Below are 16,535 nucleotides of genomic sequence, written 5' to 3' on the forward strand. Positions count from 1 at the left end.
TGATGACGCTGACACTTGGGGTTAATGACACTGACACTCGGGGTGTATGACAATGACACTGACACTCGGGGTACAGGATAAGGACACTGACACTTGGGGTACAGAATAATGACACTGACACTCTGGGTACAGGATAATGACACTGATACTCAGGGTGCAGGATAATGACACTGACACTTGGAGTACAGGCTAATGACACTGATACTCGGGGTGTAGGACAATGACACTGACACTTGGGGTGCAGGATAATGACACAGACACTTGAGGAACAGGATAATGACACTGACACTCGGGGTGCAGGACAATGACACTGACACTCGGGGTACAGGATGATGACGCTGACACTTGGGGTACTGGATGATGACGATGACACTCGGGGTGCAGAACAATGACACTGACACTTGGGGTACAGGATAATGACACTGACACTTGGGGTACAGGATAATGACACTGACACTTGGGGTACAGGATAATGACACTGATACTCGGGGTACAGGATAATGACACTGATACTCGGGGTACAGGATAATGACACTGACACTGGGGGTACAGGATAATGACACTGACACTCGGGGTACAGGATAATGACACTGACACTCGGGGTACAGGATAATGACACTGACACTCAGGGTACAGGATAATGACACTGACACTCGGGGTACAGGATAATGACACTGATACTCGGGGTACAGGATAATGACACTGACACTCGGAGTACAGGATAATGACACTGATACTCAGGGTACAGGATAATGACAGTGACACTCAGGGTACAGGATAATGACACTGACACTCGGGGTACAGGATAATGACACTGATACTCGGGGTACAGGATAATGACACTGATACTCGGGGTACAGGATAATGACACTGATACTCGGGGTACAGGATAATGACACTGATACTCGGGGTACAGGATAATGACACTGATACTCGGGGTACAGGATAATGACACTGACACTCAGGGTACAGGATAATGACACTGATACTCGGGGTACAGGATAATGACACTGATACTTGGGGTACAGGATAATGACACTTATACTCGGGGTACAGGATAATGACACTGACACTCGGGGTACAGGATAATGACACTGACACTCGGGGTACAGGATAATGACACTGATACTCGGGGTACAGGATAATGACACTGATACTCGGGGTACAGGATAATGACACTGATACTCGGGGTACAGGATAATGACACTGATACTTGGGGTACAGGATAATGACACTGATACTCAGGGTACAGGATAATGAGACTGACACTCGGGGTACAGGATAATGACACTGACACTCGGGGTACAGGATAATGACACTGATACTCGGGGTACAGGATAATGACACTGACACTCGGGGTACAGGATAATGACACTGATACTCGGGGTACAGGATAATGACACTGATACTCAGGGTACAGGATAATGACACTGATACTTGGGGTACAGGATAATGACACTGATACTCAGGGTACAGGATAATGAGACTGACACTCGGGGTACAGGATAATGACACTGACACTCGGGGTACAGGATAATGACACTGATACTCGGGGTACAGGATAATGACACTGACACTCGGGGTACAGGATAATGACACTGATACTCGGGGTACAGGATAATGACACTGATACTCAGGGTACAGGATAATGACACTGATACTTGGGGTACAGGATAATGACACTGATACTCAGGGTACAGGATAATGACACTGACACTCGGGGTACAGGATAATGACACTGATACTCGGGGTACAGGATAATGACACTGACACTCGGAGTACAGGATGATGACACTGACACTCGGGGTACAGGATAATGACACTGATACTCGGGGTACAGGATAATGACGCTGACACTGGGGGTACAGGATAATGACACTGACACTCGGGGTACAGGATAATGACACTGACACTCGGGGTACAGGATTATGACACTGATACTCGGGGTACAGGATAATGACACTGATACTCGGGGTACAGGATAATGACACTGATACTCGGGGTACAGGATAATGACACTGACACTCGGGGTACAGGATAATGACACTGACACTTGGGGTACAGGATAATGACACTGATACTCGGGGTACAGGATAATGACACTGACACTCGGGGTACAGGATAATGACACTGATACTGGGGGTACAGGATAATGACACTGACACTCGGGGTGCAGGATAATGACACTGACATATGGGGTACAGGATAATGACACTGACACTTGGGGTACAGGATAATGACACTGATACTCGGGGTACAGGATAATGACACTGATACTCGGGGTACTGGATAATGACACTGACACTGGGGGTACAGGATAATGACACTGACACTCGGGGTACAGGATAATGACACTGACACTCGGGGTACAGGATAATGACACTGACACTCAGGGTACAGGATAATGACACTGACACTCGGGGTACAGGATAATGACACTGATACTCGGGGTACAGGATAATGACACTGACACTCGGAATACAGGATAATGACACTGATACTCAGGGTACAGGATAATGACAGTGACACTCAGGGTACAGGATAATGACACTGACACTCGGGGTACAGGATAATGACACTGATACTCGGGGTACAGAATAATGACACTGATACTCGGGGTACAGGATAATGACACTGATACTCGGGGTACAGGATAATGACACTGATACTCGGGGTACAGGATAATGACACTGATACTCGGGGTACAGGATAATGACACTGATACTCGGGGTACAGGATAATGACACTGACACTCAGGGTACAGGATAATGACACTGATACTCGGGGTACAGGATAATGACACTGATACTCGGGGTACAGGATAATGACACTTATACTCGGGGTACAGGATAATGACACTGACACTCGGGGTACAGGATAATGACACTGATACTCGGGGTACAGGATAATGACACTGATACTCGGGGTACAGGATAATGACACTGATACTTGGGGTACAGGATAATGACACTGATACTCAGGGTACAGGATAATGAGACTGACACTCGGGGTACAGGATAATGACACTGACACTCGGGGTACAGGATAATGACACTGATACTCGGGGTACAGGATAATGACACTGACACTCGGGGTACAGGATAATGACACTGATACTCGGGGTACAGGATAATGACACTGATACTCAGGGTACAGGATAATGACACTGATACTCGGGGTACAGGATAATGACACTGATACTCAGGGTACAGGATAATGAGACTGACACTCGGGGTACAGGATAATGACACTGACACTCGGGGTACAGGATAATGACACTGATACTCGGGGTACAGGATAATGACACTGACACTCGGGGTACAGGATAATGACACTGATACTCGGGGTACAGGATAATGACACTGATACTCAGGGTACAGGATAATGACACTGATACTTGGGGTACAGGATAATGACACTGATACTCAGGGTACAGGATAATGACACTGACACTCGGGGTACAGGATAATGACACTGATACTCGGGGTACAGGATAATGACACTGACACTCGGAGTACAGGATGATGACACTGACACTCGGGGTACAGGATAATGACACTGATACTCGGGGTACAGGATAATGACGCTGACACTGGGGGTAGAGGATAATGACACTGACACTCGGGGTACAGGATAATGACACTGACACTCGGGGTACAGGATTATGACACTGATACTCGGGGTACAGGATAATGACACTGATACTCGGGGTACAGGATAATGACACTGATACTCGGGGTACAGGATAATGACACTGACACTCGGGGTACAGGATAATGACACTGATACTGGGGGTACAGGATAATGACACTGACACTCGGGGTACAGGATAATGACACTGACACTTGGGGTACAGGATAATGACACTGACACTTGGGGTGCAGGATGATGACGCTGATACTTGGGGTTAATGACTGACACTCGGGGTACAGGATGATGACACTGTCACTCGGGGTACATGATGATGACGCTGATACTTGGGGTTAATGACACTGACACTCGGGGTACAGGATGATGACACTGACACTCGGGGTGTAGGACAATGACACTGATACTCGGGGTGTAGGACAATGACACTGACACTTGGGGTACAGGATGATGACGCTGACACTTGGGGTTAATGACACTGACACTCGGGGTGTATGACAATGACACTGACACTCGGGGTACAGGATAAGGACACTGACACTTGGGGTACAGAATAATGACACTGACACTCTGGGTACAGGATAATGACACTGACACTTGGAGTACAGGCTAATGACACTGATACTCGGGGTGTAGGACAATGACACTGACACTTGGGGTGCAGGATAATGACACTGACACTCGGGGTACAGGATTATGACACTGATACTCGGGGTACAGGATAATGACACTGATACTCGGGGTACAGGATAATGACACTGATACTCGGGGTACAGGATAATGACACTGACACTCGGGGTACAGGATAATGACACTGATACTGGGGGTACAGGATAATGACACTGACACTCGGGGTACAGGATAATGACACTGACACTTGGGGTACAGGATAATGACACTGACACTTGGGGTGCAGGATGATGACGCTGATACTTGGGGTTAATGACTGACACTCGGGGTACAGGATGATGACACTGTCACTCGGGGTACAGGATGATGACGCTGATACTTGGGGTTAATGACACTGACACTCGGGGTACAGGATGATGACACTGACACTCGGGGTGTAGGACAATGACACTGATACTCGGGGTGTAGGACAATGACACTGACACTTGGGGTGCAGGATAATGACACTGACACTCGGGGTGCAGGATAATGACACTGATACTCGGGGTGTAGGACAATGACACTGACACTTGGGGTGCAGGATAATGACGCTGACACTTGGGGTGCAGGATAATGACACTGACACTTGGGGAGCAGGATAATGACACTGACACTCGGGGTGCAGGACAATGACACTGACACTCGGGGTACAGGATGATGACGCTGACACTTGGGGTTAATGACACTGACACTCGGGGTGTATGACAATGACACTGACACTCGGGGTACAGGATAAGGACACTGACACTTGGGGTACAGAATAATGACACTGACACTCTGGGTACAGGATAATGACACTGATACTCAGGGTGCAGGATAATGACACTGACACTTGGAGTACAGGCTAATGACACTGATACTCGGGGTGTAGGACAATGACACTGACACTTGGGGTGCAGGATAATGACACAGACACTTGAGGAACAGGATAATGACACTGACACTCGGGGTGCAGGACAATGACACTGACACTCGGGGTACAGGATGATGACGCTGACACTTGGGGTACTGGATGATGACGCTGACACTCGGGGTGCAGAACGATGACACTGACACTTGGGGTACAGGATAATGACACTGACACTCGGGGTACAGGATAATGACACTGACACTCAGGGTACAGGATAATGACACTGATACTCAGGGTACAGGATAATGACACTGACACTCAGGGTACAGGATAATGACAGTGACACTCGGGGTACAGGATAATGACACTGATACTCGGGGTACAGGATAATGACACTGATACTCGGGGTACAGGATAATGACACTTATACTCGGGGTACAGGATAATGACACTGACACTCGGGGTACAGGATAATGACACTGATACTCGGGGTACAGGATAATGACACTGATACTTGGGGTACAGGATAATGACACTGATACTCAGGGTACAGGATAATGACACTGACACTCGGGGTACAGGATGATGACACTGACACTCGGGGTACAGGATAATGACACTGATACTCGGGGTACAGGATAATGACGCTGACACTGGGGGTACAGGATAATGACGCTGACACTCGGGGTACAGGATAATGACACTGACACTCGGGGTACAGGATAATGACACTGATACTCGGGGTACAGGATAATGACACTGATACTCGGGGTACAGGATAATGACACTGATACTCGGGGTACAGGATAATGACACTGACACTCGGGGTACAGGATAATGACACTGACACTTGGGGTACAGGATAATGACGCTGACACTCTGGGTACAGGACAATGACACTGACACTTGGGGTACAGGATAATGACGCTGACACTTGGGGTACAGGATAATGACACTGACACTTGGGGTACAGGATAATGACGCTGACACTCTGGGTACAGGACAATGACACTGACACTTGGGGTACAGGATAATGACGCTGACACTTGGGGTACAGGGTAATGACGCTGACACTCGGGGTTAATGACACTGACACTCGGGGTACAAGATGATGACTCTAACACTCGGGGTACAGGATTATGACACTGATACTCGGGGTACAGGATAATGACACTGATACTCGGGGTACAGGATAATGACACTGATACTCGGGGTACAGGATAATGACACTGACACTCGGGGTACAGGATAATGACACTGACACTTGGGGTACAGGATAATGACGCTGACACTCTGGGTACAGGACAATGACACTGACACTTGGGGTACAGGATAATGACGCTGACACTTGGGGTACAGGATAATGACACTGACACTTGGGGTACAGGATAATGACGCTGACACTCTGGGTACAGGACAATGACACTGACACTTGGGGTACAGGATAATGACGCTGACACTTGGGGTACAGGGTAATGACGCTGACACTCGGGGTTAATGACACTGACACTCGGGGTACAAGATGATGACTCTAACACTCGGGGTACAGGATAATGACACTGACACTCGGGGTTAATGACACTGACACTCGGGGTACAAGATGATGACTCTAACACTCGGGGTGCAGGACAATGGCACTGACACTCGGGGTACAGGATAATGACACTGACACTCGGGGTGCAGCATAATGACACTGACACTCGGGGTGCAGCATAATGACACTGACACTTGGGGTGCAGGATAACGACACTGACAGTCGGGGTGCAGGACAATGGCACTGACACTTGGTGTAAACCTACCTCATCCCCATTATTAGTAATTTCAGGCTTCGGCAGTGGCAGAGAACATGGTGGTTTCCTTCTGGTCGGCTTGTGTGGTGGAACCTAAGAACAGACACATTATTAAATCCATGAGACTCGTCTGACGCAGTCTGATTATTGGGACCGGACGCTGCGATCACTGGCGATAACCGGCTAATGCCGGCTCCACTTTCCACTGAATCGCATAGACAGTAAGGACACTGATGAGGCTCTTGTTATAGCAGTGAGTCAGACATTTTATAGCGGATGCATCAAGGACACATCCATGGACATCCAGCCTTCTGACACAACACGGCCTAAATGCTCAACATCTGCAATGACCCGCGTGTCACACAGTGACATATAGGGAAAGGCAACATGGTCAGCTGCCCAGGGCACCAAATTATATGGGGATGCAAAAATGTCAATCTTCCCCATCCACGCTCCATTATCATATCATCCAGGAGGACGTCCAATGTAAAAGCGCCATTTCTTGGAGCAGCCCATTAGCCTAGTGAGTGCCCGGCCATACCCCTGCAGTCCCCTCGCCCCTAGTGAGTGCCCGGCCATAGCCCTGCAGTCCCCTCGCCCCTAGTGAGTGCCCGGCCATACCCCTGCAGTCCCCTCGCCCCTAGTGAGTGCCCGGCCATACCCCTGCAGTCCCCTCGCCCCTAGTGAGTGCCCGGCCATACCCCTGCAGTCCCCTCGTCCCTAGTGAGTGTCCAGCCATACCCCTGCAGTCCCCTCGCCCCTAGTGAGTGCCCGGCCATACCCCTGCAGTCCTCTCGCCCCTAGTGAGTGCCCGGCCATACCCCTGCAGTCCCCTCGCCCCTAGTGAGTGCCCGGCCAAACCCCTGCAGTCCCCTCGCCCCTAGTGAGAGCCCGGCCATACCCCTGCAGTCCCCTCGCCCCTAGTGAGTGCCCGGCCATACCCCTGCAGTCCCCTCGCCCCTACCCCTGCAGTCCCCTCGCCCCTAGTGAGTGCCCGGCCATACCCCTGCAGTCCCCTCGCCCCTAGTGAGTGCCCGGCCATAGCCCTGCAGTCCCCTCGCCCCTAGTGAGTGCCCGGCCATACCCCTGCAGTCCCCTCGCCCCTAGTGAGTGCCCGGCCATACCCCTGCAGTCCCCTCGCCCCTAGTGAGTGCCCGGCCATACCCCTGCAGTCCCCTCGTCCCTAGTGAGTGTCCAGCCATACCCCTGCAGTCCCCTCGCCCCTAGTGAGTGCCCGGCCATACCCCTGCAGTCCTCTCGCCCCTAGTGAGTGCCCGGCCATACCCCTGCAGTCCCCTCGCCCCTAGTGAGTGCCCGGCCAAACCCCTGCAGTCCCCTCGCCCCTAGTGAGAGCCCGGCCATACCCCTGCAGTCCCCTCGCCCCTAGTGAGTGCCCGGCCATACCCCTGCAGTCCCCTCGCCCCTACCCCTGCAGTCCCCTCGCCCCTAGTGAGTGCCCGGCCATACCCCTGCAGTCCCCTCGCCCCTAGTGAGTGCCTGGCCATACCCCTGCAGTCCCCTCGTCCCTAGTGAGTGCCCGGCCATACCCCTGCAGGCCCCTCGCCCCTAGTGAGTGCCCGGCCATACCCCTGCAGTCCCCTCGCCCCTAGTGAGTGCCCGGCCATACCCCTGCAGTCCCCTCGCCCCTAATGAGTGCCCGGCCATACCCCTGTTGTCCCCTCGCCCCTAGTGAGTGCCCGGCCATACCCCTGCAGTCCCCTCGCCCCTAATGAGTGCCCGGCCATACCCCTGCTGCCCCCTCGCCCCTAGTGAGTGCCCAGCCATACCCCTGCAGTCCCCTCACCCCTAGTGAGTGCCCAGCCATACCCCTGCAGTCCCCTCGCCCCTAGTGAGTGCCCGGCCATACCCATGCAGTCCCCTCGCCCCTAGCGAGTGCCCGGCCATACCCCTGCAGTCCCCTCGCCCCTACCCCTGCAGTCCCCTCGCCCCTAGTGAGTGCCCGGCCATACCCCTGCAGTCCCCTCGCCCCTAGTGAGTGCCCGGCCATAGCCCTGCAGTCCCCTCGCCCCTAGTGAGTGCCCGGCCATAGCCCTGCAGTCCCCTCGCCCCTAGTGAGTGCCCGGCCATACCCCTGCAGTCCCCTCGCCCCTAGTGAGTGCCCGGCCATACCCCTGCAGTCCCCTCGCCCCTACCCCTGCAGTCCCCTCGCCCCTAGTGAGTGCCCGGCCATACCCCTGCAGTCCCCTCGCCCCTAGTGAGTGCCCGGCCATAGCCCTGCAGTCCCCTCGCCCCTAGTGAGTGCCCGGCCATACCCCTGCAGTCCCCTCGCCCCTAGTGAGTGCCCGGCCATACCCCTGCAGTCCCCTCGCCCCTAGTGAGTGCCCGGCCATACCCCTGCAGTCCCCTCGTCCCTAGTGAGTGTCCAGCCATACCCCTGCAGTCCCCTCGCCCCTAGTGAGTGCCCGGCCATACCCCTGCAGTCCTCTCGCCCCTAGTGAGTGCCCGGCCATACCCCTGCAGTCCCCTCGCCCCTAGTGAGTGCCCGGCCAAACCCCTGCAGTCCCCTCGCCCCTAGTGAGAGCCCGGCCATACCCCTGCAGTCCCCTCGCCCCTAGTGAGTGCCCGGCCATACCCCTGCAGTCCCCTCGCCCCTACCCCTGCAGTCCCCTCGCCCCTAGTGAGTGCCCGGCCATACCCCTGCAGTCCCCTCGCCCCTAGTGAGTGCCTGGCCATACCCCTGCAGTCCCCTCGTCCCTAGTGAGTGCCCGGCCATACCCCTGCAGGCCCCTCGCCCCTAGTGAGTGCCCGGCCATACCCCTGCAGTCCCCTCGCCCCTAGTGAGTGCCCGGCCATACCCCTGCAGTCCCCTCGCCCCTAATGAGTGCCCGGCCATACCCCTGTTGTCCCCTCGCCCCTAGTGAGTGCCCGGCCATACCCCTGCAGTCCCCTCGCCCCTAATGAGTGCCCGGCCATACCCCTGCTGCCCCCTCGCCCCTAGTGAGTGCCCAGCCATACCCCTGCAGTCCCCTCACCCCTAGTGAGTGCCCAGCCATACCCCTGCAGTCCCCTCGCCCCTAGTGAGTGCCCGGCCATACCCATGCAGTCCCCTCGCCCCTGCCCTGTAATCACCTCTTTTCTTGGACTGTTAAAGTTGTCTCCAAACAATCCGGCGAGCTTAGCGACAGACGGTGGCGCTGGCTCTTCGGGGGCGCTGCTCTCGGCTGGTTTCCCCTGGAAAATAAAAATAAAATGAAGATTAACAATTCCCCAATTTTCCTATCTTTTTCAAGATCTCTGCTTACCGTCAATGTACTGAGATGCTGAGGCTGAACCTTGCACAAATCATTCTTACAGCAGGGGGTTTGTTACAATTGTAACCAGTCTAGATAATCCTCTGTAAGGTTCCAGGAGGCCACACTAGGGAGTACTTAGTATCCCATGAGATGCGCCATTCTGACAGACCATCACCTAATGTGCATCGCTGTGTGCGTAAGATGACAGCGTGCCTTTATTGACCCTTGTCTTTATTAGTTTTCTACTTCTTATTAAGAGATCTGTTCTGACTTTATCCCCACAACAAAACAGACACTGCAAGAGTTATCTCCTGCTACATTGTATTTAATGGAAATCAAAGCAGCTTCTCATGGGAAACTTTCCACGGGATTATTATTTGTGATGACGGCTAAAGTTCTGGGGTAGTAAAATTTACAACGCAAAAAGTTCTCGGAAAACATCTCCACGTCAAGGAACCGTGAGACTACACAGATACACGTGAAATCAATGATAAAGTAAAATTATATAATGTTCCCTATAATGTACAAGAATATAACTTTCATAATACTGCTCCTATGTACAGGAATATAACTACTATAATACTGCCCCTATGTACAAGAATATAACTACTATAATACTGCTCCTATGTACAAGAATATAACTACTATAATACTGCTCCCTATGTACAAGAATATAACTACTATAATACTGCTCCTATGTACAAGAATATAACTACAATAATACTGCTCCTATGTACAAGAATATAACTACAATAATACTGCTCCTATGTACAAGAATATAACTACTATAATACTGCCCCTATGTACAAGAATATAACTACTATAATACTGCCTCCTATGTACAAGAATATAACTACTATAATACTGCTCCTATGTACAAGAATATAACTACTATAATACTGCCCCCTATGTACAAGAATATAACTACTATAATACTGCTCCTATGTACAAGAATATAACTACTATAATACTGCTCCTATGTACAAGAATATAACTACTATAATACTGCTCCCTATGTACAAGAATATAACTACTATAATACTGCTCCTATGTACAAGAATATAACTACAATAATACTGCTCCTATGTACAAGAATATAACTACTATAATACTGCCCCCTATGTACAAGAATATAACTACTATAATACTGCCCCTATGTACAAGAATATAACTACTATAATACTGCCCCCTATGTACAAGAATATAACTACTATAATACTGCCCCTATGTACAAGAATATAACTACTATAATACTGCCTCCTATGTACAAGAATATAACTACTATAATACTGCTCCTATGTACAAGAATATAACTACTATAATACTGCCCCCTATGTACAAGAATATAACTACTATAATACTGCTCCTATGTACAAGAATATAACTACTATAATACTGCCCCTATATACAAGAATATAACTACTATATTACTGCCTCTATATGCAAGAATATAACTACTATATTACTGCCTCTATATGCAAGAATATAACTACTATAATACTGCCCCTATGTACAAGAATATAACTACTATAATACTGCCCCTATGTACAAGAATATAACTACTATAATACTGCTCCTATGTACAAGAATATAACTACTATAATACTGTTCCTATGCACAAGAATATAACTACAATAATACTGCCCCTATGTACAAGAATATAACTACTATAATACTGCCTCCTAGCTGTGAGGTTGTGTGTCTGTGTTTCTCCTCATGTCTGGAGCAAGCCCAGGGAGGGGCCACCCTGGGCGGGGAAGCTCCCCAAGCAAGGCTCAGGCTTCCAGGCCTACACTGGGAGGAAACTCCCATCCTTCTCATGTGGATGGAAATCCCAGAGTTGCCTCTGCGGGAAATAAACCTCAGAATGGAAGTCCCAGCAGCATGGAGAAAGATCCTGTGTTGAAGTTCAGCACAGGAAAGAAACAAGAGAAAGTTTTGTCTGTGTGCAAGGACGTTACAGTTAAACAGTCGGCCGGTCAAGGCAAACAGTGTCCAGAACCTGGAAGGAAATCCCAGAAGGCATCTTCTGCTGAGAACCTCAGTGCTGGAGGGCAGGTGGCTGCACAGAAGGTGAGGCAGAGTCCATCACCAGCTTCAGGTGTGCAGCTCACTCCAGGCAGACACAGACGGATATCTCTGGAGAAGCAAACACTCCAGGAGAACCTTCAGCTGGGACATGTGGTGACCAGCATGGCGAGCTCTGGACGCACGAGATTGCAGGCTGATGGCAGTGGTAAAAGTGTTGCGGATGCTGGAGCCACAAAACCAGCGACATTAAAAACCAACGTGTTAACCCCTAAAGCAAGACCCCAGAAGGAGCCGCCGCGTGCCCCGGAGCTACAGCTGGCAGAGGAGATACCAGGACTGGTCAGGAGGATGGGTGAGTTGCAGCAGCAGAGGAATCTTCTGCAAATGGAAATTGACTGTATTTACAAGTTGAAGGCTGCTAATCCTGGGGATCACTCTGTATATGACCAGAGACTGAATGCACTGGGGGTAGAGCTGGCGACTGTGGTGAGGGACATATACTGTGTGCTGGCGAAGATGGGGCCCCTGGCAAAGACATATAGGAACCAGAAGCGGTTTAGGTCCTGCACGCAGGACTCTGCTGGTTCCCGCACAGACATTGTCCCAGGTGGGACCCGGCAGCAGGTACGGCCGGTGCTGCAGCCCGCTAGCTTCTGTTTTAAGGAGGGTCAGATACTGCACCAGCAGCCGCAACTACCTGCGGCAGACCCCAAGCAGGAGCAAGAGGCTCAGATCCCAGCGGTACCACAAGTCCCAGCATGCCCAGCACAACAGCAAGACAGTGGACATGAGACTGCATCTATTGTTGGAGCCCAGGAGAGCACTAATTCTGGGGATATTGATACTGTTCATGTGGGGTTGGGGGCTGAAGGGGGTACAGAGACTGTGGTGGACATTGCGCATCCTGATGACACTATTGAGATTGATGATGATGATAATAATGTGCAAAATGTCTGTGATTTCCCCACTTTGGTTTCCAGCACACAAGGTGCAACAGGCCCCTCCGCTGCAGACCCTCGCCCTGTCAGTCAGCCCAGTGTGGCCCCACAGGTCCCTCCCAGTAATGTTTGGAGCCGCGGCGCTCCATCCTTTACCTCCAGCGCCAATTACACTGGGCAGGCTTTCAAAAGGAGGAATGTGGTGCTGTTCAGGCACAGAGGTGCCAAGGAGGATCTGCCGGACAGGAGGCTGGTGGTCAGGGAGCTTCTGTGCCGCCAGATGGGGTTTGCCCCGGTTAATATCTTGGCGGTCATCAATCTGCCAGACAGACAGGGCTATGATATCAGCTTTAAGCTTATGTCTGATCTGGACAGATTCTGGGCCAATTTCCCCAAGTTCAGGGACGCTGATGGCTGGAATAAGTTCAGCTTCATTCCAATATCTAAGCCGGATACCGCCACGGTTAATATCATCTTTTGGAATGAGGCTGTTCCCCCGCAGGACATTGTGGTGTGGCTCCGGAGGCATTGTGACCTTGTCTCCGACCTCACCAAAAACAGGGATGAGGACGGTATATGGACCGGTGGATGGAAGGTGCTGGTGAAATTGCGCCAGCACAACAATATCACGGCTCACTTACCCAACTCCTTCTTTATCGGGAGGGAGAAGGGAGTTTGCTTCTACCCTGGGCAGCCACGAAAGTGTTTTAAGTGTGATAAAGTGGGTCACCTGGCAAACACCTGTACAGTGGTAAAGTGCAGCCTGTGCGGGGAAGTCGGCCACTTAGCGGCAGATTGCCAGAACATCAAGTGCAATCTCTGTGGGGAGATCGGCCACCCTCACAGGGACTGTCCTGATGCCTGGCACAATATATGCAAGCTCCTTCCTGATGAGGAGTTAGTGACAGGGACAGAGACTCAGGAGGAGGAGGCTTTAATGTCAGGGACAGTACTGACCAGGTCAGAGGTCCACCAGGGGTCCGCTCAGGTAACATCAGAGCAGCTTTGTACAGAGGGGAGCATGGAGGTCGTCCCTCAGGTCCAGCAGCCACATGTAGCCACCACTTCAGTATCACCATCTCTAGCTGAAGAAAGTGGCTGTAATCAGGTAAAAAGGAAAAAAAAGGACAAGGCCTCCCGTAAACCTGAGGAGGAGTATGTCACTAGCCAGGGTGGCAGGAAAAAAGTCCAGAGTTTGGCAGGTGTGATGGTCGTGTCCAATAAGTTTGATGTTTTGTCTGAGTCTGATGGGGACTTGGAGGAAGAGATAAAAAGAATAGAGACTGAGTATGACAGGGACGTAGCGGACGATCCCCCTACAAAACGGAAGCCCGTACCTGCTGACACTGAGATACAGTCTGACATGGAGACCGGTGGTAGTCAGAACATCTGTGACCCAGACTTATGATGGCGGCTTTTACATCTCTGCTCCTCTGTTGTGGCATTGTGATGGCGGATTTCTCATTAAAAATAACATCCAGTAATGTGAACAGCATTAAGGTGAGGAGGACGAGGCACGCTGTCTATGACCATCTCCGATACCTGGACGCAGATGTCATCTTTCTGCAGGAGACGAGGCTGACGACTCAGGGGCTCATGAGGGAGGCTGAGAGGGAATGGCGGTCTGGTCCCGTCACCATTCTGTTTAACACCAGGGATGTGACAGTACATAGGATGACGGAGGTGGTTATGGGAAGGTGTCTGGTCCTGGAAGTCACTGTCCATGGGAGTCGACTTAGGCTTATTAACATCTATGGGCCACAGACGGTGACTGACAGGATACAGTTATTTAATGATGTCAAGCCTTATCTGTTCACCTCTCTTCCAGTGATAATGGCGGGGGACTTTAATGCCATACTGACATCAGGTGACAGCTCCTCAGGTAGAACCGTGACGAGGGATGGTAGGATCTTGAATAACGTAGTCCTGCAGGCCGGATTAGGGGACGTCTTTAAACGGGGAGGACGAAAGCCAAAATTAACCTATTCCTGCTCCAATAGAGGCAGTAGAATAGATCTGGCTTTTGTAAGTCCCATGGAAGTCATTGGTGCCATGAGTGAGAGAGTCGTCCCATACTCAGACCATCTTGCCCTATATTTCTGCCTGGGGGCCACTAAGCGAGCTGATGTTGGTAGGGGGTTATGGAGACTCAATTCCAGCCTCCTCCATGATGTCTCTGTCCAGAGTTGTGTCCACTCCCTTTTGCAGGGTCATCTACAGAGAGTGGACTTCTATGACAACATGGCCGACTGGTGGGAGGACGTCAAGGATGATATCAGATACCTCTTGAAGAGACTGTCAGTTAAGAAGGGCAGGAGTAAGTATAGCCAGTACCTAAGGCTGCGCAAAGAATTGGAGTCACTCTATTCGGAGGGTGGGGGTAACAAAGAGAAGATCGACCGGTTGAAATCTGAGATAAGGCAGTATCAGTACAGCAGGTATACTTCCTTGGTTCTTGAACGGGATTATGGGGTCTTAGGGGCACCTGATCCCTTTGAGAATTGCCGGGAGCGGGTGGCCAATAAATTGGTCACAGGTCTCATTGACTCCCAGGGTGTATTGCAGGAATCTCGGGAGGGTATCCTGGGGGTTGTGAAGTCTTATTATACTGACTTGTTTCAGAGGAAGGCTTTGGATAAACATAAAATGACTCAATTCTTGGAGGCAACTCCAGTGTCTGATACTAATGATCTGGACTTTTCTCCTTTGACAGCAGAATTAACGGTGGAGGAGGTTAAGGAGGCCATTGATAAGTTACATCTGAAGAAGGCACCAGGTCCGGATGGTATAACAGCAGAATTTTATAAGAAATTCAGAGACCTCCTGGCTCCAATTCTTGTGGATGTTTACAAAAATTGTCTAGAAAATCACCTGATGCCTCCATCCATGAGAGTGTCCTCATTAATTCTGCTGTCTAAAGGTAAGGAGCCGAGCGACATCAAGAACTGGAGGCCAATTGCCCTCTTGAATGTTGACAGGAAGATTCTGGCGAAGATCCTGTTTTCTAGGTTAGTCTGTTTGTCCCCGACACTGTTGGTAGGCTCTCAGTTTGGCACGGTAAAAGGGCGGAACATCTCTGGAGCGGTCATCTCTATACGGGAGATGTTTGAGAGATGTAAAGCTCTGCGGTGTGGGAGATATGTTGTCAGTCTGGACCAGGCTAAAGCCTTTGACAGAGTTGATCATGGTTATCTGTGGGCCACTTTGTCAAAGTACGGTATTCCAGGACAATTTGTGGATTGGCTGAAGACTTTGTACAGAGAGGCGGTGAGCTTTCCTCTGATTAATGGTTGGCAGGGTGGCACTTTTGGAGTTGAGGCGGGGGTGAGACAGGGCTGCCCGCTGAGTCCACTCC

At 50.9% G+C, this 16,535-nt stretch overlaps 1 protein-coding gene across 2 annotated transcripts in view; it reads right to left on the reverse strand.

The window, feature by feature from the left end:
- The window catches only part of RCSD1 (RCSD domain containing 1), a 109,364-nt gene that overhangs the window by 37,392 nt on the left and 55,437 nt on the right, over nt 1-16,535 (reverse strand). For both annotated transcript variants that reach the window (XM_073577112.1, XM_073577111.1), the window contains exons 2-3: nt 10,048-10,149; nt 6,967-7,050 (exon numbers count right to left, since the gene is read on the reverse strand). In XM_073577112.1, the coding sequence (XP_073433213.1) occupies nt 6,967-7,050; nt 10,048-10,149 (186 nt within the window). The remainder of the gene's footprint in view (nt 1-6,966; nt 7,051-10,047; nt 10,150-16,535) is intronic.

This window comes from Dendrobates tinctorius, unplaced genomic scaffold, assembly GCF_039654945.1.
Source record: "Dendrobates tinctorius isolate UK_male_01 unplaced genomic scaffold, ASM3965494v1 ptg000054l, whole genome shotgun sequence".
Classification (NCBI taxonomy): Eukaryota; Metazoa; Chordata; class Amphibia; order Anura; family Dendrobatidae; genus Dendrobates; species Dendrobates tinctorius.